At 44.0% G+C, this 22,641-nt stretch overlaps 1 protein-coding gene across 2 annotated transcripts in view; it reads left to right on the forward strand.

Moving 5' to 3' along the window:
* dnah5 (dynein, axonemal, heavy chain 5) overlaps positions 1-17,226 on the forward strand; it is a 63,092-nt gene extending 45,866 nt beyond the window's left edge. For both annotated transcript variants that reach the window (XM_038977139.1, XM_038977140.1), the window contains exons 52-78: positions 131-261; positions 652-805; positions 945-1,212; positions 1,477-1,708; positions 2,025-2,139; positions 2,997-3,173; positions 3,569-3,772; positions 5,621-5,800; positions 5,955-6,092; positions 6,196-6,331; positions 6,574-6,890; positions 7,093-7,248; positions 8,111-8,293; positions 10,053-10,296; positions 11,282-11,396; positions 11,686-11,876; positions 12,004-12,125; positions 12,402-12,551; positions 12,747-12,992; positions 13,423-13,642; positions 13,949-14,154; positions 14,290-14,493; positions 14,758-14,973; positions 15,717-15,929; positions 16,023-16,175; positions 16,299-16,530; positions 16,775-17,226. In XM_038977139.1, coding sequence (XP_038833067.1) covers positions 131-261; positions 652-805; positions 945-1,212; positions 1,477-1,708; positions 2,025-2,139; positions 2,997-3,173; positions 3,569-3,772; positions 5,621-5,800; positions 5,955-6,092; positions 6,196-6,331; positions 6,574-6,890; positions 7,093-7,248; positions 8,111-8,293; positions 10,053-10,296; positions 11,282-11,396; positions 11,686-11,876; positions 12,004-12,125; positions 12,402-12,551; positions 12,747-12,992; positions 13,423-13,642; positions 13,949-14,154; positions 14,290-14,493; positions 14,758-14,973; positions 15,717-15,929; positions 16,023-16,175; positions 16,299-16,530; positions 16,775-16,926 — 5,055 coding nt within the window. In that variant the 3' untranslated portion in view covers positions 16,927-17,226. The remainder of the gene's footprint in view (positions 1-130; positions 262-651; positions 806-944; positions 1,213-1,476; positions 1,709-2,024; positions 2,140-2,996; positions 3,174-3,568; positions 3,773-5,620; positions 5,801-5,954; positions 6,093-6,195; positions 6,332-6,573; positions 6,891-7,092; positions 7,249-8,110; positions 8,294-10,052; positions 10,297-11,281; positions 11,397-11,685; positions 11,877-12,003; positions 12,126-12,401; positions 12,552-12,746; positions 12,993-13,422; positions 13,643-13,948; positions 14,155-14,289; positions 14,494-14,757; positions 14,974-15,716; positions 15,930-16,022; positions 16,176-16,298; positions 16,531-16,774) is intronic.
* Positions 17,227-22,641: the final 5,415 nt, after the last annotated feature.

The raw sequence follows: 22,641 nt of genomic DNA on the forward strand, positions 1-22,641 counted from the left end.
CATTGGAAGCTTTTGAAAGGCTTAGCTATCGTAAAGTCAGTCACCAATGAGTGTACACATCAAATCACTTGATATAAGAACGGAAAAGGTCTCTCCCACTCTAACACTCCGCCTGTCTGTCTGTCTGTAGATCTCCAGGATCATCCGCACCCCCAGAGGGAATGCCCTTCTGGTAGGAGTGGGGGGATCAGGCAAGCAGAGCCTGACTAAACTGGCTTCCTTCATCGCCGGATACAAGACCTTTCAGATCACACTAACACGGTACAGACACACCCTCCAATATCTATACTAGCATACTACTACATACTTCATACTTCATACTAAGTAGTATGCTAGGAAGGGTATTGGAACAGACACACGGTCTCATATAGTCCGTCTACAACTGTAACAGGTGTTTATCATGTATTGAATGTGGTCATGCAGTTATGTTGTCCTCCTGTAGATGGTAGCTTTGCTTGCATTTCTGCAAGTGCACAGTGACTCTGCTAATTTGTCTTTCCTCGATTCCTCACGCCCCTGTTTTCGCCTCCTTCTCGAAACGCATTGGAGGAATGGAGGAAATACTCATTGAGAAAGAGCTGAGAAAGATAGAAAAATATGTATTTTCACTCCTTTGCTATCACCTGTAACATCCCTGTGTTCTGTCCTCAGTTCGTACAACACTGCTAACCTGATGGAGGATCTGAAGGGTCTGTACAGGACAGCAGGCCAGCAGGGAAAAGGCATCAGCTTCATCTTCACTGATAACGAGATCAAGGACGAGTCTTTCCTGGAGTACATGAATAATGTGTTATCATCTGGGGAGGTCAGCACGTTGATCACATGAACACACGTAAAATATTAGAGCATTTTCAAGAAGTTGTGTCAATCTGTGTTTGAGAAAAAAATATTGCACTCCATTATAACTTGGATAACTGTTGTTATATATTGTGCTGGTTTATCAGGTGTCGAACTTGTTTGCTCGAGACGAAATTGACGAGATCATCAGTGACCTCATACCAGTCATGAAAAGAGAGTTTCCTCGGCGACCACCAACCAATGAGAACCTCCATGACTATTTCATGAGCAGGGTCAGACAGAACCTACACGTGGTTCTCTGCTTCTCTCCTGTTGGGGAAAAGTTCCGGAACAGAGCCCTGAAGTTCCCTGCCCTCATCTCCGGCTGCACCATGGACTGGTTCAGCCGCTGGCCCAAAGATGCTCTGATCGCAGGTGTGTGTGTGTGTGTGTGTGTGTGTGTGTGTGTGTGTGTGTGTGTGTGTGTGTGTGTGTGTGTGTGTGTGTGTGTGTGTGTGTGTGTGTGTGTGTGTGTGTGTGTGTGTGTGTGTGTGTGTGTGTGTGTATGTGTGTGTCCGTTGGTGTCCGTTTGTGGGTATGCATGTGTTTTTGTCTTTGTGTATGCACACATACAGTATAAATGTATACTGTACACTTTAATAGTGATTTGCTTCAATCTCCAATCTGTTTACTCTCCAGTGTCAGAGCACTTCCTGTCCACCTATGACATCGACTGTTCGACCGTGGTGAAGGGGGAGGTGGTGCAGTGTATGGGCTCCTTCCAGGACGGCGTGGCAGAGAAGTGTGTAGATTACTTCCAGCGGTACCGCCGCGCCACGCATGTCACTCCCAAGTCCTACCTCTCCTTCATCCAGGGATACAAGGCCATCTATAAGGAGAAGCACTCTGAGGTGCAGACACTGGCACACAGGTAATTACAGTACATTCCTTACTCTCTTAATGCTCTTCGTTCCTATGTGGAACATACGGCTTCACAGTACACCATGGTCTAAAGAAATTGTAGATGTTTATCACAGCTTTTATCACAGCATGCTGTGTGTCTATCACGTGATTTAATATAATACTAGTATTATATAGTATTCTATATACCAATATATGGTGTATACTGTACTATATCGCTCTTTTAGTATTCTGTCTTTCAGTCATCCTTTTACTCATTAGACCGAACTTACCTGGTATACTGGTATAATACAATGATTTCTGATCCCATTCTGTTTCCCCATCAGGATGAACACAGGTCTTCAGAAGCTGAGGGAGGCCTCTGTGTCTGTAGCATTACTCAGCAAAGAGCTGGAGGTCAAAGAGAAGGAGCTGCAGATCGCCCACAAGAAGGCAGACATGGTGTGTGTGTGTGTGTGTCTGTTTGGTGTATGCTACTCCTCTATCTCTTGTTTCCCAGCAACAGACTTACCAAATACCAATACCAGAACTTTGAAGTGTACATATACTGAACAAAAATATAAACGCAACATTCAAAGAGTTTACTAAGTTACAGTTCATATAAGGAAATCAGTAAATTTGGAGAGCATTGGCCCACCCACTGGGGAGCCAGGCCCAGCCAATCAATTAGTTTTTCCCCACAAAAGGGCTTTATTACAGATATAAATACTCCCTCCCACCCCCCTTCCCACCCCCTCAGACATCCCGCAGGTGAAGAATCTGGATGTGGCGGTCCTGGGCTGGAGTGGTTAAGATTGTGAGGCCGGTTGGACGTACTGCCAAATTCTCTGAAAGGCAGCTTATGTAGAGAAATTAACATTCAATTCTCTGGCAACAGCTCTGGTGGACATTCCTGCAGTCAGCATGCCAATTGCACACTCCCTCAAAACTTGAGACATCGGTGGCATTGTTGTATGACAAAACTGCACATTTTAAAGTGGCCTTTTATTGTCCCCAGCACAAGGTGCACCTGTTTGATCATTTTGTTTAATCAGCTTCTTGGTGTGCCACACCTGTCAGGTGGATGGATTAACTTGGCAAAGGAGAAATGTTTACTAACATAGATGTAAACAAATTTGTGCTCAACATTTTTGAGAAATACGTTTGTTGTGCGTATGGATAAAAAAAAATATATCTTTATTTCAGTTCATAAAACATGGGACCAACACTCTTCATATTGCATATTAACTGTTGCTTTATGCAAACCAAAAGATGCACCTCACTTCCTGTCTCTCTTGTGATGGTTTGTTGTGTCTCAGGTGTTGAAGGTGGTGACAGTGAAGGCCCAGGCAGCAGAGAAGGTCAAGGTGGAGGTCCAGAAGGTCAAGGATAAGGCTCAAGCCATAGTGGACAGCATCTCTGTGGACAAGGCCTTCGCTGAGGAGAAGCTGGAGGCTGCCAAGCCAGCCCTGGAGGAGGCTGAGGGTGCACTGCAGGTCAGTTGGGAGGGGGGGGGGGGGGGGGGTCTTGTCCCTCAACATCAGGGGTTGGCAACATACGAGCCCATTCATAGTGGCCCAGGGGGGGTTGGAGTAAAAACATGTTTTATGATTATCTTGGGTTAAAAAACACTCCAGGCCACTCTTGAATGTCAAACAATATAGAAAGTATGTACAAAATATAATGGACCTGTATGTTTTCAATAACTGCCCTTTTTTAAATTGCCCTCCGCTGAATTTTGAAATCCCGACGTGGCCCTCGAGCTGAAATGATTGCCCACCCCTCCCCTCCTCAACATGGTAGTTCTCTCTCTGTACATCAGGTGAGAATATTTAATGAACGCTCCCTCAGTTACTCATGTAGTTGTATTCCTTCCTCATGTATTCATCAGACCATCAAGCCGTCGGACATTGCCACGGTGCGGACCCTGGGTCGGCCTCCCCACCTCATCATGAGGATCATGGACTGTGTTCTGCTGCTGTTCCAGAGGAGGGTGAACACGGTGAAGATCGACCCGGAGAAGAACTGCACCATGCCCTCCTGGCAGGAGTCCCTCAAACTCATGACTGCTGGGAACTTCCTGGGCAGTCTGCAGGTAGGAAACAGATGGCCAGCATCTAAGTAATATTACTTGGATAAGCAAATAAAGTATTACAGTGTGCAGGTACAACATCTACATCCTGTAACCAGACTACACTGTGCATTTCTACAGTAACATACTACACTATAGACTCTACACTATAATAGGTACAGTTGAATTTAGAAGTTTACATACACCTTAGCCAAATACATTTTTCACAGATCTTGACATTTAATCCAAGTAAAAATTCCCTGTCTTGGGTCAGTTAGGATCACCACTTTATTTTATGAATGTGAAATGTCAGAATAATAGTAGAGAGAATTATTTATTTCAGCTTTTATTTCTTTCATCACATTCCCAGTGGGTCAGAAGTTTACATACACTCAATTAGTATTTGGTAGCATTGCCTTTAAATAGTTTAACTTGGGTCAAACGTTTCGGGTAGGCTTCCACAAGCTTCCCACAATAAGTTGGGTGAATTTTGGCCCATTACTCCTGACAGAGCTGGTGTAAATGAGTCAGGTATGTAGGCCTCCTTGCTCGCACATGCTTTTTCAGTTCTGACCACAGATTTTCTATAGGATTGAGGTCAGGGCTTTGTAATGGCCACTCCAGTACCTTGACTTTGTTGTCCTTAAGCCATTTTGCCACAACTTTGGAAGTATGCTTGGGGTCATTGTCCATTTGGAAGACCCGTTTGCGATCAAGCTTTAACTTCCTGACTGATGTCTTGTGATGTTGCTTCAATATATCCACATAATTTTCCTACCTCATGATGCCATCTATTTTGTGAAGTGCACCAGTCCCTCTTGCAGCAAGCACCCCCACAACATGATGCTGCCACCCCCGGGCTTCACGGTTCGGATGGTGTTCTTCGGCTTGCAAGCCTCCCCCTTTTTCCTCCAAACATAACGATGGTCATTATGGCCAAACAGTTATATTTTTGTTTCATCAGACCAGAGGATATTTCTCCAGAAAGTACAATCTTTGTCCCCATGCACAGTTGCAAACCGTAGTCTGGCTTTTTTATGGCGGTTTTGAAGCAGTGGCTTCTTCCTTGCTGAGCGGCCTTTCAGCTTATGTCAATATAGGACTTGTTTTACTGTGGATATAGATACCTTTGAACCTGTTTCCTCCAGCATCTTCACAAGGTCCTTTGCTGTTGTTCTGGGATTGATTTGCACATTTCGCACCAAAGCACATTTCGCACCAAAGTAGCAGACAGAACGCGTTTCCTTCCTGAGCGGTATGACGGCTGCGTGGTCCCATGGTGTTTATAATGGCGTACTATTGTTTGTACAGATGAACGTGGTACCTTCAGGCATTTGGAAATTGCTCCCAAGGATGAACCAGACTTGTGGAGGTCTACAATTTTTTGGGCTGATTTCTTTTGATTTTCCCTTGATGTCAAGCAAAGAGGCACTGAGTTTTAAGGTAGACCTTGAAATACATCCACAGGTACACCTCCAATTGACTCAAATTATGTCAATTAGTCTATCAGAAGCACCTAAAGCCATGACATCATTTTATGGAATTTTTCAAGCTTTTTAAAGGCACAGTCAACTTAGTGTATGTAAACCTCTGACCCACTGGAATTGTGATACAGTGAAATAATCTATCTGTAAACAATTGTTGAAAAAATTACTTGTGTCATGCACAAAGTAGATGTCCTAACCGACTTGAGAAAAACTATAGTTTGTTAACAAGAAATTTGTGGGGTGGTTGAAAAACAAGTTTTAATGACTCCAACCTAAGTGTATGTAAACTTCCGCCAACTGTACATATGACCAGGAAATCAACTTCAGTGGTGATGCAATGGCAGCTTGCTTTGAGATCTCCGGCTCTGTTGTCTCTCTCTAACAGCAATTCCCCAAAGACAGTATCAATGAGGAGATGGTGGAGCTACTGCTGCCCTACTTCGACATGCCAGACTACACCCTGGAGACGGCCAAGCGCGTGTGTGGAAACGTGGCTGGTCTGGCCTCCTGGACCAAAGCCATGGCCTCCTTCTTCTCCATCAACAAGGAGGTGCTCCCATTAAAGGTGGGCCTAACCCCGGTGGTGTTGTGTAACACCACCCGCCTCTCTGATAACCTTTGACATGTGTACCACAAACTTGCTAATTGATTTCTTGTTTCCAGTACATTTTGTTGTCCCCGAGTGTCCAGTTAATATTTGATACTGTATTTCCTCTTAGGCTAACCTGGCAGTGCAGCAGAACCGGCTGGCCATGGCCAACATAGACCTGCAGGCGGCCCAGGCAGAGTTGGATGACAAGCAGGCAGAGCTGGATGTGGTCCAAGCAGAGTATGAGAAGGCCATGATGGAGAAACAGGTACTGAACACCTCTCTTCTCATTGCCTTACATTAAAAAATAAATAAAAAGATGATGTTAAAAACATATATATTCTCTCTCTCTCTCTGCCTCTCTCTCTCAGACACTGTTGGAGGATGCTGAACGCTGCAGACACAAGATGCAGACAGCCTCTAGCCTCATCAGTGGTCTGGCTGGAGAGAAAGAGCGCTGGACAGAGCAGAGCAAAGAGTTTGCCGCCCAGACCAAGCGCCTTGTAGGTGGGTTCATTCAACCCTTTTTTCTCCACCTATTTTACAGTAATAACAGGACTAATTTTCCCAAAGCTTCGTATTACCTTTTGTCCATTGTCTACAATTCTCTACATCTTATTTTTTGGGGGAGATGCTCCGGTTGCTTCTGTACCATATTTTTCAATGTGTATTAGTATTTTATCTGTAGTTATGCTATACAGTAGAATGGAGGCATGAACCAACCTATGTGTGCTTACTTCCTGGTTCAGGTGACGTCTTATTGGCCACGGCCTTTCTGTCCTACTCCGGCCCCTTCAACCAGGAGTTCCGGAACCTTCTCCTGACCGACTGGCAGAGGGAGATGAAGACCAGACACATCCCGTTCGGGAACAACCTCAACCTGACCGAGATGCTGATTGACGCACCCACGGTCAGCGAGTGGAACCTTCAGGGCCTGCCCAACGATGACCTATCCATCCAGAATGGAATCATCATCACCAAGGCCTCACGCTTCCCTCTCCTCATAGACCCTCAGACCCAGGGCAAGATCTGGATAAAAAATAAAGAATCCATGAATGAGCTGCAGGTTGGGCTGCATTCATTTTCCACACTATTCTCTCCCATAACTATGCCCTCCCATTGTCCAGCCGATAGATTTTGTATGTTTCCAAACAGCGGTTACACTAGCCTTGGGCCTAACTAACCTTTGGATCTGTCAGATCTTCCTTCTTGGTAAAGAAACTCTGTGTAATACTGTGTCAGTAATGATACATTTCTGTGGTTCCCAGATCACCTCCCTGAACCACAAGTACTTCAGGAACCACCTGGAGGACAGCCTGTCGCTGGGGCGCCCCCTACTGATCGAGGACGTAGGGGAAGAGCTGGACCCGGCACTGGACAACGTACTGGAGAAAAACTTCATCAAGACAGGCTCCACTTATAAAGTATGTACTATTATCCTAACCACATTGTCAATCATCACATTATCAAATGAAACACATTATCGTTATGGGGTTGTCTCTGGGGCTATTCTCTCTAATATAATACATCGAGAGCAAAATGTGTCAAAATGTTGTCATTGACATAACCTTGTTCGGTTCAATGTTCTCTAGCTATATAGTACTCTAAATACACCATTTCATGTTGTTAATTTCAAACGAATACAATATAAAAATCGCTGACACAATTCAAACCAATGTGGGTTCAGAACTTTAAAGCCAATTATCTCAGAATCATCTTTTTACAGATAGAACCTTGTAGTCCCAAGCTCTCGACATTCATGTGGTCTATGTAGTTTTATTTACCCTTATAACAGTCACTGCTGGCAAACAATTGCTTGGTACGTTTTTCTGGTTGCAAACAACGTCAGGAAAATATGTCATTATCCCGGTCAGCAGGATTTAACGTTTTGGAACGTTCAGAGAGAAATAGGCTACGAAGATCAAACATGCCTCTCTGACATGTAGAATAAAGAATCACATCAACTCTATTCATGGAATTTCTATCTGCAACGTTCAAGAATGTTTGGCAACTGAACATGGCCTTGGTCTGCTTAATCTGGACAACGGCTTTTGTCACAATGGAGTGGTTTGGGAATGAATTCTGATGTAACCAGTGGAACCACATTGTCTTTCTCTCTTCATAACTGTCTTTCTCTCTTCATAACTGTCTTTCTCTCTTCATAACTGTCTTTCTCCCTTCATGGCTGTCTTTCTCTCTTCATAACTGTCTTTCTCTCTTCATAACTGTCTTTCTCCCTTCATGGCTGTCTTTCTCTCTTCATAACTGTCTTTCTTCCTGCACCAGGTGAAAGTGGGAGACAAGGAGGTGGATGTGATGAGGGGGTTCCGTCTTTATGTGACCACTAAGCTCCCCAACCCTGCGTACACCCCAGAGATCAGCGCCCGCACCTCAATCATAGACTTCACTGTCACCATGAGGGGTCTGGAGGACCAGCTGCTGGGACGGGTCATCCTCACTGAGAAACAGGTCAGGAACCACGTCCAATCATATGCTTATGAAATCATGGATAAAAACATTTGAATGTATCAAGAAAAGGTCATTTTGTTGTAGTTGTTTAATAGTGAGCCTTTATTAGAATTGTACATAATGACTGTGACCACCCATTTTGAAATGCACTGAATCAAATGAACACAGAGAGCATGAACCCAGCCAGGTCTGTATGCAGAGAAATGTTAATATGACCTGAAAAATGACCCCCAAAATCAGTGTCTGTCTGAATGGTGTGCCTGTTTATCTCTTGCTGTTGGTCTGAAATCAAATCAAATGTTATTAGTCACATGCGCCGAATACAACAGGTGTTTCACCTTACAGTGAAATGCTTACTTTTGAGCCCCTAACCAACAATGCAGTTTAAAAAAAATACGGATAAGAATAAGAGATAAAAGTAACAAGTAATTAAAGAGCAGCAGTAAAATAACAATAGCGAGACTATATACAGGGGGGTACCGAGACAGAGTCAATGTGCGGGGGCACCGGTTAGTTGAGGTAGTATGTACATGTAGGTAGAGTTATTAAAGTGAATAAGCATAGATGACAACAGAGAGTAGCAGTGGTGTAAAGAGGGGGGGGGGGGGGGGGGAATGCAAATAGTCTGGGTAGCCATTTGACAGGAGTCAGGAGTCTTATGGCTTGGGAGTAGAAGCTGTTTATAAGCCTCTTGGAACTAGACTTGGCGCTTCGGTACCGCTTGCTGTGCGTTAGCAGAGAGAACAGTCTATAACTAGGGTGGCTGGAGTCTTTGACAATTTTTAGGGCCTTCCTCTGACACCGCCTGATATAGAGGTCCTGGATGGCAGGAAGCTTGGCGATGTACTGGGCCGTTCGCACCACCCTCTGTAGTGCCTTGCGGTCGGAGGCCGAGCAGTTTCCATACCAGGCAGTGATGCAACCAGTCAAGATGATCTCAATGGTGCAGCTGTAGAACCTTTTGAGGATCTGAGGACCCATGCCAAATCTTTTCAGTCTCCTGAGGGGGAATAGGTTTTGTCGTGCCCTCTTCACGACCGTCTTGGTGTGCTTGGACCATGTTAGTTTGTTGGTGATGTGGACACCAAGGAACTTGAAGCTCTCATCCTGCTCGACTGCAGCCGCGTCGATGAGAATGGGGGCATGCTCGGTCCTCTTTTTCCTGTAGTCCACAATCATCTCCTTTGTCTTGATCACGTTGAGAGAGGTTGTTGTCCTGGCACCACACGGCCAGGTCTCTGACCTCCTCCCTATAGGATGTCTCGTCGTTGTCGGTGATCAGGCCTACCACTGTTGTGTCATCGGCAAATTTAATGATGGTGCTGGAGTCGTGCCTGGCCGTGCAGTCATGAGTGAACAGGGAGTACAGGAGGGGACTGAGCACGCACCCCTGAGGGGCCCCTGTGTTGAGGATCAGTGTGACGGATGGGTTGTTACCTACCCTTACCACCTGGGGGCGGCCCGTCAGGAAGTCCAGAATCCAGTTGCAGAGGGAGGTGTTTAGTCCCAGGGTCCTTAGCTTATTGATGAGCTTTGAGGGCACTATGGTGTTGAACGCTGAGCTGTAGTCAATGAATAGCATTCTCACATAGGTGTTCCTTTTGTCCAGGTGGGAACTCTCCTGTTCTGAGCTGTGTCTGACCGGTGTTTCTGCCTGTTGGAGAAGGAGTATACGGACCTGCTGGAGGAATGTGACGGCCAACAAGGACATTAGTGTATGTGTCTGAACAGTGCTCTTATCTATCCCTGTTATATCTAGGAGTTGGAGAAGGAGCGCACAGACCTGCTGGAAGATGTAACGGCCAACAAGAGGAAGATGAAAGAGCTGGAGGACAACCTGCTGTATCGTCTGACCTCTACGCAGGGTTCCCTGGTGGACGACGAGAGCCTCATCATCGTCCTGGGCAACACCAAGCGCACCGCTGAGGACGTCACACAGAAACTACAGATCTCAGCCGAGACCGAGATCCAGATCAACACCGCTAGAGAGGAGTACAGACCTGGTGAGTTGGTTGTACTGTGGTTAGGGTAGAGTTATTCTCGGTACAGACCTGGTGAGTTGGTTGTACTGTGGTTAGGGTAGAGTTATTCTCAGTACAGACCTGGTGAGTTGGTTGTACTGTGGTTAGGGTAGAGTTATTCTCAGTACAGACCTGGTGAGTTGGTTGTACTGTGGTTAGGGTAGAGTTATTCTCAGTACAGACCTGGTGAGTTGGTTGTACTGTGGTTAGGGTAGAGTTATTCTCAGTACAGACCTGGTGAGTTGGTTGTACTGTGGTTAGGGTAGAGTTATTCTCAGTACAGACCTGGTGAGTTGGTTGTACTGTGGTTAGGGTAGAGTTATTCTCAGTACAGACCTGGTGAGTTGGTTGTACTGTGGTTAGGGTAGAGTTATTCTCAGTACAGACCTGGTGAGTTGGTTGTACTGTGGTTAGGGTAGAGTTATTCTCAGTACAGACCTGGTGAGTTGGTTGTACTGTGGTTAGGGTAGAGTTATTCTCAGTACAGACCTGGTGAGTTGGTTGTACTGTGGTTAGGGTAGAGTTATTCTCAGTACAGACCTGGTGAGTTGGTTGTACTGTGGTTAGGGTAGAGTTATTCTCAGTACAGACCTGGTGAGTTGGTTGTACTGTGGTTAGGGTAGAGTTATTCTCAGTACAGACCTGGTGAGTTGGTTGTACTGTGGTTAGGGTAGAGTTATTCTCAGTACAGACCTGGTGAGTTGGGTGGGTTGTACTGTACCGGTTTGTTTTAGAGTAAGGGTCAAAACATTTTGGGCTCTTTATTGATTGGCTGACCAACCAATCACAGTGCTCTGGTGGATAGCGACAGGCACTAACCACCTTGTGTTGACTGTTCTTCAGGAGCAATCTGTTCCTCACACTTTTCCAGTGGCAAGTTTGTTTGAGCAGAAATGGATGTATGATAATATAGAATGAGCGTTGTCTGTCACTCACTGTCAGCCTGTGTGTTATTGTGCTGTTACAGTGGCCACCAGAGGCAGCATCCTGTACTTCCTCATCACTGAGATGTCCATGGTTAACGTCATGTACCAAACGTCACTACGACAGTTCTTGGGAATCTTTGACCTCTCTCTGGCCAGGTACTGTAGTAATACACTTTGTCTCATACTGAATAACCTGTATTTGTATTTATGTATTTCATTCAAATTGTTGGTCCTCAGATGTGGTTCAGTCATTTTATGTGACCATTGAATTGAATGAATATGTAATCAACGATTTTTGAATTGACACTGAGGGATTTGTGCTTTTGCATAGTTGTTTGTGTAGTTGTAGGAGTTGCCTGATTCTTGAAGTATCATATCTGAAACCATAGAAACAGTTATATTTTAATATTAACATAATAACCACCACACTATGACTTCTGAACAGATCAACCAAAAGTCCAATTACCAGCAAGCGAATAGCGAACATCATTGAGCATATGACCTTTGAAGTGCACAAGTACGCAGCCAGGGGTCTGTATGAGGAGCACAAATTCCTGTTTACCCTCCTGCTGACGCTGAAGATCGACATGCAGAGTAACCGCGTGAAACACGCCGAGTTCCTCACCCTCATTAAAGGTGTGAAACAAACTCCGTCCTCCAATTAATTCCACCAATCTGTAGTCCAAAGTTACTGAAATGTTGAATAGCAAAATGTTGTTCATTGCTCACAGACCATTGAACATCCTCTGTCTGTCCTCTGCAGGGGGTGCCTCTCTGGATCTGAAGGCTTGCCCCCATAAGCCTGCCAAGTGGATCTTAGACATGACTTGGCTCAATCTGGTGGAGCTCAGTAAACTGTGGCAGTTCTCTGATATCCTTGATCAGGTGTGTTCCCCATGCGGTGCTTCCTTACGCTGCTACTTAATGTTGTCACACTCTCTAATACCCTCCCTCAATAAGTCTGTTTCATGGCCCCCTCAATAAGTCTGTTTCATGGCCCGCTCAATAAGTCTGTTTCATGGCCCCCTCACCCCGGTAAACCCCCTTATTCATTGTAGTGCTCCTCTATGATTACAGTGCTCCTTTTACTCCTCTGAGCTCTGTCACATATGGCATTGAACTAGTCATTGTACTGAGCTGTGTGTGTGTCTGTGTGTCCAGATCTGTCGTAATGAGAAGCAGTGGAAGGCATGGTTTGATAAGGAGGCCCCTGAGGAGGAGGTGATCCCTAATGCCTATGACCAGACCCTGGACTGTTTCCACCACCTGCTGCTCATACGCTCCTGGTGCCCAGACAGGACCATCGCACAGGTACACCGGTAACTCTCATTGAATGATTAAGTAATTAATCAATCAATCCAAGACATAATACTTTATGAAATGTCTACGCTTTTTGGTATTTTCATCAAAGCTTTGGACTGAGTTTTAGAGTGTATTTCTACTGCATATTGCTTGAATCTAGTAGCAGGTGACTTTTTAACTCATGCTTTACCTGTTATCCTCCAGGCCCGTAAGTACATCATGGACTCGATGGGAGAGAAGTATGCAGAGGGAGTGATCCTGGACCTAGAGAAGACGTGGGAGGAGTCAGACCCCCGGACCCCGCTCATCTGCTTCCTGTCCATGGGCTCAGACCCCACCGACTCCATCATCGTCCTGGGGAAGAGGCTGAAGATAGAGACGCGCTATGTCTCCATGGGCCAGGGACAGGAGGTCCACGCACGCAAGCTGCTCCAGCAGACCATGGCCAACGTGAGTCCTGAACACAGCATTACAGTACACACTCACTGGACTCCTAACAGTCAAGTTATAATTATCCCTTGTCCCCAGGCTATTGCGCTTAGTGAAGAAGTCTGGTGAGCGAAACTATTTTATTAGGTATCAGCATTCTGCCATGAATTGTGGTCCATGTCATCTCATTTGTAATCAAATTGGGAATTAAAATAGCGATAGGGATGGAATATGAATTGAAATTGAACCATGGTGTTAATGAAAATGGATGTGATTGATTTAGACCGTATTAGACTGTATTACAAATTAAATGGACTAACACCACATGCATCTCCCTCACATTATTAATTTCATTACATAATGACATTAGTAATTAATTACTCTCCCAATATGGACAACTATGTAACTATGTATTATTTTTTATTTTAATTTATCCCGAATGCACACACAGGGAGGCTGGGCCTTGCTCCAGAACTGCCACCTGGGCCTGGACTTCATGGATGAGCTGATGGATACTGTGACAGAGACAGACACCATCCATGAGACCTTCCGCCTGTGGATTACTACAGAGGTCCAAAAACACTTCCCCATCACACTGCTGCAGATGTCCATCAAGTTCACTAATGAGCCTCCACAGGGACTGAAGGCAGGGCTGAAGAGGACTTATGGAGGTGGGTCACACCACAGTTCACACATACATATCCATGCATGTGTACGCACCTACACAAACAAACACACACATACACCCCCGTTTCTTCCGGTTAACCCTAAACAACAACCCTAGCCTTAACCCTTAATCTAGCTTCATGTCCAAATTAGGTTCAACCCTAGCCTCAACTACAACCTTAATCCTAACCCTAGCATCATGTCCACATACCAGTTCAACCCTAACCCTAAATTCATGTCCATATCCCGGTTCAACCTTAGCCTCAACCACAACCCTAATCCTAACCCTAGCTTCTTGTTTGTTGCTCCAGGCATTAACCAGGACCTGCTGGATGTCAGTAACATGGTCCAGTGGAGGCCCATGCTGTATGGGGTGGTGTTCCTCCACTCTACGGTACAGGAGAGGCGTAAATTCGGCCCCCTGGGCTGGAACATCCCCTACGAGTTCAACCAGGCTGACTTCAACGCCACCGTGCAGTTTGTTCAGAACCACCTGGATGACATGGACATCAAGAAGGTAGGTGCAGAGACGAGAAGCTCCTGCTGTAACTAAGTAAAGATCTATCTTTACTTCTACTGTTAGTACTGCTACCTGTCTTCCTATGTAAGATGTGTCTGTTCCTGTGATGATGGTAGTCTGACGTCTCCCCAGGGTGTATCCTGGAATACAGTGCGCTACATGATCGGGGAGATCCAGTATGGCGGTAGGGTGACAGACGACTATGACAAGCGTCTGCTCAACACCTTCGCCAAGGTCTGGTTCAGTGAAAACATGTTTGGACCTGACTTCTATTTCTACAAAGGCTACAGCATTCCCAAGTGTACCAACGTGGACCAATATCTGACATACATTCAGGTCAGTCCATTTTTCACACTCAAAGTCTCTCCTGCAGTTTACAGTGCTGTGTAACATTATATTGAATTAATGTAGTCAGACTGCATGAAGATGTGTGCTGTATACATTATGATTGGCATTGAGGCATTTGATAACACTTCCTATGAATAACTTGTTCATAATGCATTATAAGGAGGTATCCACAATGCATTACACGTTTTACTGTAGTTTGGTAATGCACAGACATGCGGACTCTAATCCTAATTTATGTGTTTTCCTCTGCAGGGCCTACCGGCTTACGACACTCCAGAGGTGTTTGGCCTGCACCCCAATGCTGACATAACGTACCAGAGCAAGCTGGCCAAAGACGTCCTGGACACCATCCTGTCCATCCAGCCTAAGGACAGCTCCAGTGGCGGAGGAGAGACCAGGGAGGCCATTGTGGCCAGGCTAGCTGACGACATGCTGGAGAAACTACCTCCAGACTACGTACCGTTTGAAGTGAGTAGCACTGGTCTGGAGTTAGCTAACCCTAATGGAAATAATCACCCACGATTAATACAGTGCTGGCCATTAAAAATATTATTTCCCATAATACCTTGCTGCAGCAAGGTAGATCGTTAAAAAACTCTCACAGGGTGACGGCAAGTCATCTAACAATAACCCATGCAATAAAATGTATTTCTAAAATATGCCCCATAGTGTCACGTTCATTGAAAGGATCGGACCAAGACGCAGCGTGCATAGAGTTCCACATTCTTTAATAGTGAAACTTACAACAAAACAACAAAGAATCTAACAAACGTGCAGTATTGCAGTGCACAAGGCAACTATGCAAAAACAAGATCCCACAACACAAATGAGGAAAATGGCTACCTAAATATGATCCCCAATCAGAGACAACGATAAACAGCTGTCTCTGATTGGGAACCATATCAGGCCAACATAGACATACAAAAACCCCTAGACATACAAAAACCCTAGACATACAAAAACTAGCGTACCCACCCTAGTCACGCCCTGACCTAACCAAAATATATAGAAAAACAGAGATATCTAAGGTCAGGGCGTGACACATAGTGCAGTGAAATCCACTTGAAGTGAATGTTTTTACTGCAATACAGGTTTACTTTTTAATGTTTAGAACTGTGTTATGCATTTGCATTCCAATATGTTAAGAATCAAATCAAATAAACATTTATTTAAAGCGTAATTTCACAAGAACATGTTTTCAATATATCCAGGTGAGAGAGAGGCTACAGAAGATGGGTCTGCTCCAGCCCATGAACATCTTCCTGCGTCAGGAGATAGACCGCATGCAGAGGGTCATCGTGCTGGTCAGGAACACGCTGACCGACCTCAAACTGGCCATCGACGGCACCATCATCATGAGTGAGAACTTACGGGACGCGCTGGACTGCATGTATGACGCACGCATCCCCTCACGTTGGAAGAAGGTACGTTTATTACTGCCACTGGATACACATATATTCAGTTTTCTACTTATCTATTCCGTGTTCTATTTCTACTTCTGTATTCCTGTGTTCTAGGCGTCATGGGCCTCCAGCACTCTAGGGTTCTGGTTTACTGAGTTGCTGGATAGAAACCGTCAGTTCCAGGCGTGGATCTTTGAAGGACGGCCCAACTGTTTCTGGATGACAGGGTTCTTTAACCCACAGGGCTTCCTGACCGCCATGAGACAGGTACAGACGGCACATTCACACATTCTAATTATATTTAGAGGTTGCACACACCACACAGTCATAGTTGATCATGACGCTACAAAGACAAAGCCAGTCTATGTAACTTTGTTTTTGTGTGTGTAGGAGATCACTCGTGCAAACAAGGGCTGGGCCCTAGACCGTATGGTGCTGTGCAACGAGGTGACCAAGTGGATGAAGGATGACATCACCCAGCCGCCCTCTGAGGGGGTGTATGTGTACGGCCTCTATCTGGAGGGGGCCGGCTGGGACAGGAGGAACTGCAAACTCATCGACTCCAAACCCAAAGTGTTGTTTGAGATGATGCCTGTAGTCAGGATGTATGCTGAAAACAATGGTGAGTGCTGTAGTCAGTATTTACTGTAACTTCCTGGAGACTCATTGAACAGTATCTCAATCAGCTGCTTGTTGTTTTCATCTATACATTATATGTTGAATATGTCAGTAGAAATGATCTAACTTTTAGGTTCAATGGTTACAGTATGTCAGACCTACTGAATGGACAACATGCAGTGAAAAAGAAACTCATGTTATCATCATGTATAAGTAATGGATTTGTATCATTGCTGTGGTCATTTCAGGTGTCAAGGATGCCCGGTTATACTCCTGTCCCATATATAAGAAGCCTGTAAGGATGGACCTGAATTACATTGCTACTGTGGAACTGAGGACTGCTCCACCGCCTGAGTACTGGATACTACGTGGTGTGGCGCTGCTGTGTGAAGTCAAATAACCCACTTCTATATTGTATAATAAGCCTACATTTTGAAGAGTTGTGTTTCAGTGGTTAAAGGGGCAATCTTTCAAACAACAACAAAGTTGATACCCCACCACTGTTTTGTTAAACAGCTGAAGGATGTGGCTGGAGAAATGTAACCATTCTCAAATGTAAGTCTAAAAATGGATGTACCCTTTAAGGATTAAATGAGGGAAGTGTCTTCATTTAGATTAGAGTGGTAGGCTTCCGTAATAAAGTTTCACCTATCACTGGGTTGCAGGAATAATTGAAAAATAAAGTTGCACACACTATCTATACTCCCAATTATTTCATATCTGAACTATTTTGGGTGTGTGTTTACTTATTTATTTTACTTGAAGGAATCATTTTAAATGTCCTTCTTTTTGTACTCACCATAATATGGTTGTTACTACACTAATATACAGTTGAAGTCGGAAGTTTACATACACCTTAGCCAAATACATTTAAACTCAGTCTTTCACAATTCCTGACATTTCATCCGAGTAAAAATTCCCTGTCTTAGGTCAGTTAGGATCCCCACTTTATTTTAAGAATGTGAAATGTCAGAATAATAGAATAGAGAATTATTTATTTCAGCTTTTATTTCTTTCATCACATTCCCAGTGGGTCAGAAGTATACATACACTCAATTAGTATTTGGTAGCATTGCCTTTAAATTGATTAACTTGGGTCAAACATTTTGGGTAGCCTTCCACAAGCTTCCCACAATAAGTTGGGTGAATTTTGGCCCATTCCTCCTGACAGAGCTGGTGTAACTGAGTCAGGTTTGTAGGCTTCCTTGCTCGCACATGCCTTTTCAGTTCTGACCACACATTTTCTATAGGATTGAGGTCAGGGCTTTGTGATGGCCACTCCAATACCTTGACTTTGTTGTCCTTAAGCCATTTTGCCACAACTTTGGAAGTATGCTTGGGGTCATTGTCCATTTGGAAGACCCATTTGTGACCAAGCTTTAACTTCCTGATTGATGTCTTGAGATGTTGCTTCAATATATCCACATAATTTTCCCACCTCATGATGCCATCTATTTTGTGAAGTGCACCAGTCCCTCCTGCAGCAAAGCACCCCCACAACATGATGCTGCCACTCCGTGCTTCACGGGTGGGCTTCGACTTGCAAGCCTCCCCCTTTTTCCTCCAAACGTAACGATGGTCATTATCAGACCAGAGGACATTTCTCCAAAAAGTACGATCTTTGTCCCAATGTGCAGTTGCAAACCATAGTCTGGATTTTTTATGGTGGTTTTGGAGCAGTGGCTTCTTCCTTGTTGAGCGGCCTTTCAGCTTATGTCGATATTGGACTCGTTTTACTGTGGATATAGATACTTTTGTACCTGTTTCCTCCAGCATCTTCACAAGTTCCTTTGCTGTTGTTCTGGGATTGATTTGCACTTTTGGCACCAAAGTACGTTCATCTCTAGGAGACAGAACACGTCTCCTTCCTGAGCGGTATGATGGCTTCGTGGTCCCATGGTGTTTATACTTGCGTACTATTGTTTGTACAGATGAACGTAGTACCTTCAGGCGTTTGGAAATTGCTCCCATGGATGAACCAGACTTGTGGAGGTCTACAATTTTTTTTCTGAGGTCTTGACTGATTTCTTTTGATTTTCCCATGATGTCAAGCAAAGAGACACTGAGTTTGAAGGTAGGCCTTGAAATGCATCCATAGGTACACCTCCGATAGGCTAATTGACATCGTTTGAGTCAATCAGAAGCTTCTAAAGCCATGACATCCTTTTCTGGAATTTTCCAAGCTGTTTAAAGGCAAACCTCTTCGGGCTAGGTGGAGCGCTAGTGACCCACCTCCCCAACATCCGCTGAAATTGCAGAGCGCCAAATTCAAAATACAAAAATTGTAATATTAAACATTCATGAAAATACAAGTGTCATACATAATTTAAAAGCGTAACTTCTTGTTAATCCAGCCGCTTTGTCAGATTCCAAAAAGGCTTTATGGCGAAAGCATACCATGCGATTATCTGAGGACAGCGCCCCGCATACAAAATCATTAACATTTTCCAAACCAGCAGAGGCATCACAAAAGTCAGAAAGAGCGATAAAATAAATCAGTTACCTTTGAAGATATTCCTCTGTTTGCAATCCCAAGGGTCCCAGCTACACAACAAACGGTCGTTTAGTTGGCGCGTTTGATTCAGTAATCCACCCGTTCCAGTCGTTCAACATGCAGACAAAGCAATCCCAAAGGTTACTAATAAACTTTGTCCAAACAAGTCAAACAATGTTTCTAATCAATCCTCAAGTACCCTAACATGTAAATAAACTATACAATTTAAGACGGAGAATAGTATGTTTGATACCGGAGATAAATAACGAAGTGGGCGCCCGCATCCACGCGCGCCACAAGACTACAGTCCAAATGAGAGCCACCTTGAAAAACTACAAATTCTAGCTCATTTTTCAAAAAACAAGCCTGAAACCTTTTCTAAAGACTGTTGACATCTAGTGGAAGCCATAGGAACTGCAATATGGGAGGATTTCCTTTGAATATCCCATAGACAAGTGTTTGAATGGGTGGTGACCTCAAAAAAAGAAATCTGGATGGATTCTCTTCGAGTTTTTGCCTGCCATATCAGTTCTGTTATACTCACATACATTATTTTAACAGTTTTAGAAATTTCAGAGTGTTGTCTATCCAATACTACCAATTATATGCATATCCTAGCTTCTGGGCCTGAGTAACAGGCAGTTTACTTTGGGCACGTCAGTCATCCGAACTTCCAAATACTGCCCCCTAGCCCTAAGAAGATTTATTAAAGGCACAGTCCACTTAGTGTATGTAAACTTCTGACCCACTGGAATTGTAATACAGTGAATTATAAGTGAAATAATCTGTAAACAATTGTTGGAGAAATTACTTGTGTCATGCACAAAGTAGATGTCCTAACCGACTTGCCAAAACTATAGTTTGTTAACAAGAAATTTGTGGAGTGGTTGAAAAACGAGTTTTAATGACTGATGTGGAAACTGAAACACACCTCAAACATGTTAACTTATTACAAGCGTACATAGTAAGACGTTGAAACACAGTTTAAGAGGATTAATTCATTAACTTCATGTTAGATTGTTTCTTACTCTGAAAGTAGTCTATGAGCTAGGATAAACACAGTTGCCCCATCACTCCTATTGGTTTTTATCTAGCCGTGGTTAAAGTTAGCTGAAATTTGTCGTGGCTGTTTAAAGAAATATGAGACATGGATTACAGTTTTTCCTGGCTCATATAAATGTATCCTTTAAATGGGTCCCAAAACACATCCAGTGAAAACTAGCACACGTGAACACTCACAACTGTAATAAGATATCAATTAATTTAGCTGTCTTCCCAAATGTCCTGCAGTCAGATCAGTGAGTCACACATCAACCAGAGAGAAAGGAGGAAGGACAGAGGGGTTGCAGTCTCTTGCTCCCCTCCTGCCCCACCCCATCCCTCTGTGGTCTTTTCTCTGCCCTGTTGGACTCATCCACCTGAATACTGTCCTCCCCCTCATCCTCCTCTTGCTGAATGCTCTCTTTCCACCTGACTTCTTTGGCACAGATGTATCAGTGCACACCTCTTGGTTACGGATGGTATAGACGACAGGGTTGATGCACCATGAGTAACACAAAAAATATGTTGAGACAAGTGAAGGGGCAGAGTTTGCTCGTGTAGTTGCAGACGGGTTAGACAGTAGATTATTGGCACCAGCTACAGTAGAAACATACAGAGGTAGAAGGTTACAGTTCTACAAGCACGGTGGTTGTCTTGTTGGGAGGGCCACAACAGCCCTGCGTGCCTCATTGTACATACGCCCAAAACAGAGGCAAGTAATTCAGATTGAAAGAGTTAGGGTGATGCCGGGAGGGCCATGGAACAGTACTTCTTGCACAGGACTAAAGCGCACAGATGCTCTCACAATTCTAGACTCACATAGCAGCCCTGCAGTGGCTCTATTAAATGCACCATGTGTGTCCCATGTTGAGCTGGACCAAGTGATAATTACCAGCAATGGCACTCAGTACCCAGACTAGCCCCAAGGCAAGCCATACATGCCTAGAAGTCATTATGCTCAGGTAGAGGATGCTGTGGCAAATAAACACATATCTTTCTATTTCCATGAGGGCTAGAGTCATCTGAGCACTCCAAAGGATGGTACACATAATACTAAAATGTTCCATTCACCACCCCCTGATAATCACAGTATGTTGGAGCAGAACAGAGTGCAAAACAATGAATGCTTCAACGAAGCTATGCAAAAGACCACATATCATCTGAAAATGTAACAAAGTGTAGAACAGCTGCCAGAAGCGCTCTTTAAGTGTCACCAATCCAATGAGTAGGTAGCTGTTCATCACCAGAGAGAAGAGAAAAAGAACGACTAAAAATCAGAAAGATATATTTTTTCCCTGAAGCGATGTGCTGGAAAAAACAGGCAGACAGATCCGGCATGTCATGCTCCTCTTGAAAAGTTGTCCGGTTCAGAAGGTGAGGTTTAGAGAGAGCATTCAGTACTGTTTAACTTTGTTGAAGCCATGGTGCTGATCAGATGTAGTAGTACGAGTAGCAGAAGCAGTCCCTGGATCTAGGAGGGATTGCTCAGAGCCTTTTCTCTTCTATCTACACTCTACAGACTCATTTAGGTGTCTCCTCTACATTTTATACCTTTTATACACGTTGTATGCAGCTGTGTGGTTGAAGGATACTTATAACCAGTCTAAACACTTACCAAAGGTCACCTACTAAGAGTGGGCTGGAGGTTACATTTTTTGTGGCATATTTTTAGTTTAAGTAATTTACAACTGCAGTGGAATAGAGAAAAGTGATAGTGCTATACATTATAATGGGCAGTGGTGGAAAATGTACCCAACTGTCATACTTGAGTAAAAGTAAAGATAACTTAATAGAACATGACTCAAGTAAAAGTCACACAGTAAAATTCTATTTAGGTGAAAGTCTTAAAGTATTTGGTTTAAAATATACTTAAGTATCAAACGTAAAAGTATAAATAATTTCAAATTCCTTATATTAAGAAAACCAGATGGTACCATTTTCTTTTTTTTTTCTTTCCGGAAAGCCAGTGGCACACTCTAACACTCAGACATCATTTACAAACAAAGCATGTGTGTTTAGTGAGTCTGCCAGATCAGAGGCAGTAGGGATGACCAGGGATGTGCGGTTGATAAGTGCATGAATTTGACTGTTTTCCTGTCCTGCTAAACATTCAAAATGTAACGAGTACTTTTGGGTGTCAAGGAAAATATATGGAATAAAAAGTAAGTAATGTACTGAAGTAAAATGGGTCAAAAATATAAATAGTAAAGTAAATGAAGTAGTACTTTAATGTATTTTTACTTTAGTACTTTACACCACTGATAATGAGCCCCTAGGGCTATCAGAAAATTGCTTTGAAACCATATCGTGAAGAGGTCTGCCTAACAGTATTTTGCCTAATGAATGTGATGGAAGAATAGACAGGGGGACACTTGAAAATGTTCCAGACAGTAATTGGCCTAATAAATGTGATGGGGTTCGTGACACCTTAACTGTTACAACAGGTGGTCCAAACCGCTTGACAAGGTCGCTATAGGTCACTATTGTTGGGTTATTAAGGTCATTAACCCCTTCCTTTGAGAGAGCGTGTCCCCAGGCTTCTCTATACCAAGTCCCTCATGTGTACACACCTCCCTCCTC

This window comes from Salvelinus namaycush, chromosome 37 (genome assembly GCF_016432855.1).
Source record: "Salvelinus namaycush isolate Seneca chromosome 37, SaNama_1.0, whole genome shotgun sequence".
NCBI classification, from domain to species: domain Eukaryota; kingdom Metazoa; phylum Chordata; class Actinopteri; order Salmoniformes; family Salmonidae; genus Salvelinus; species Salvelinus namaycush.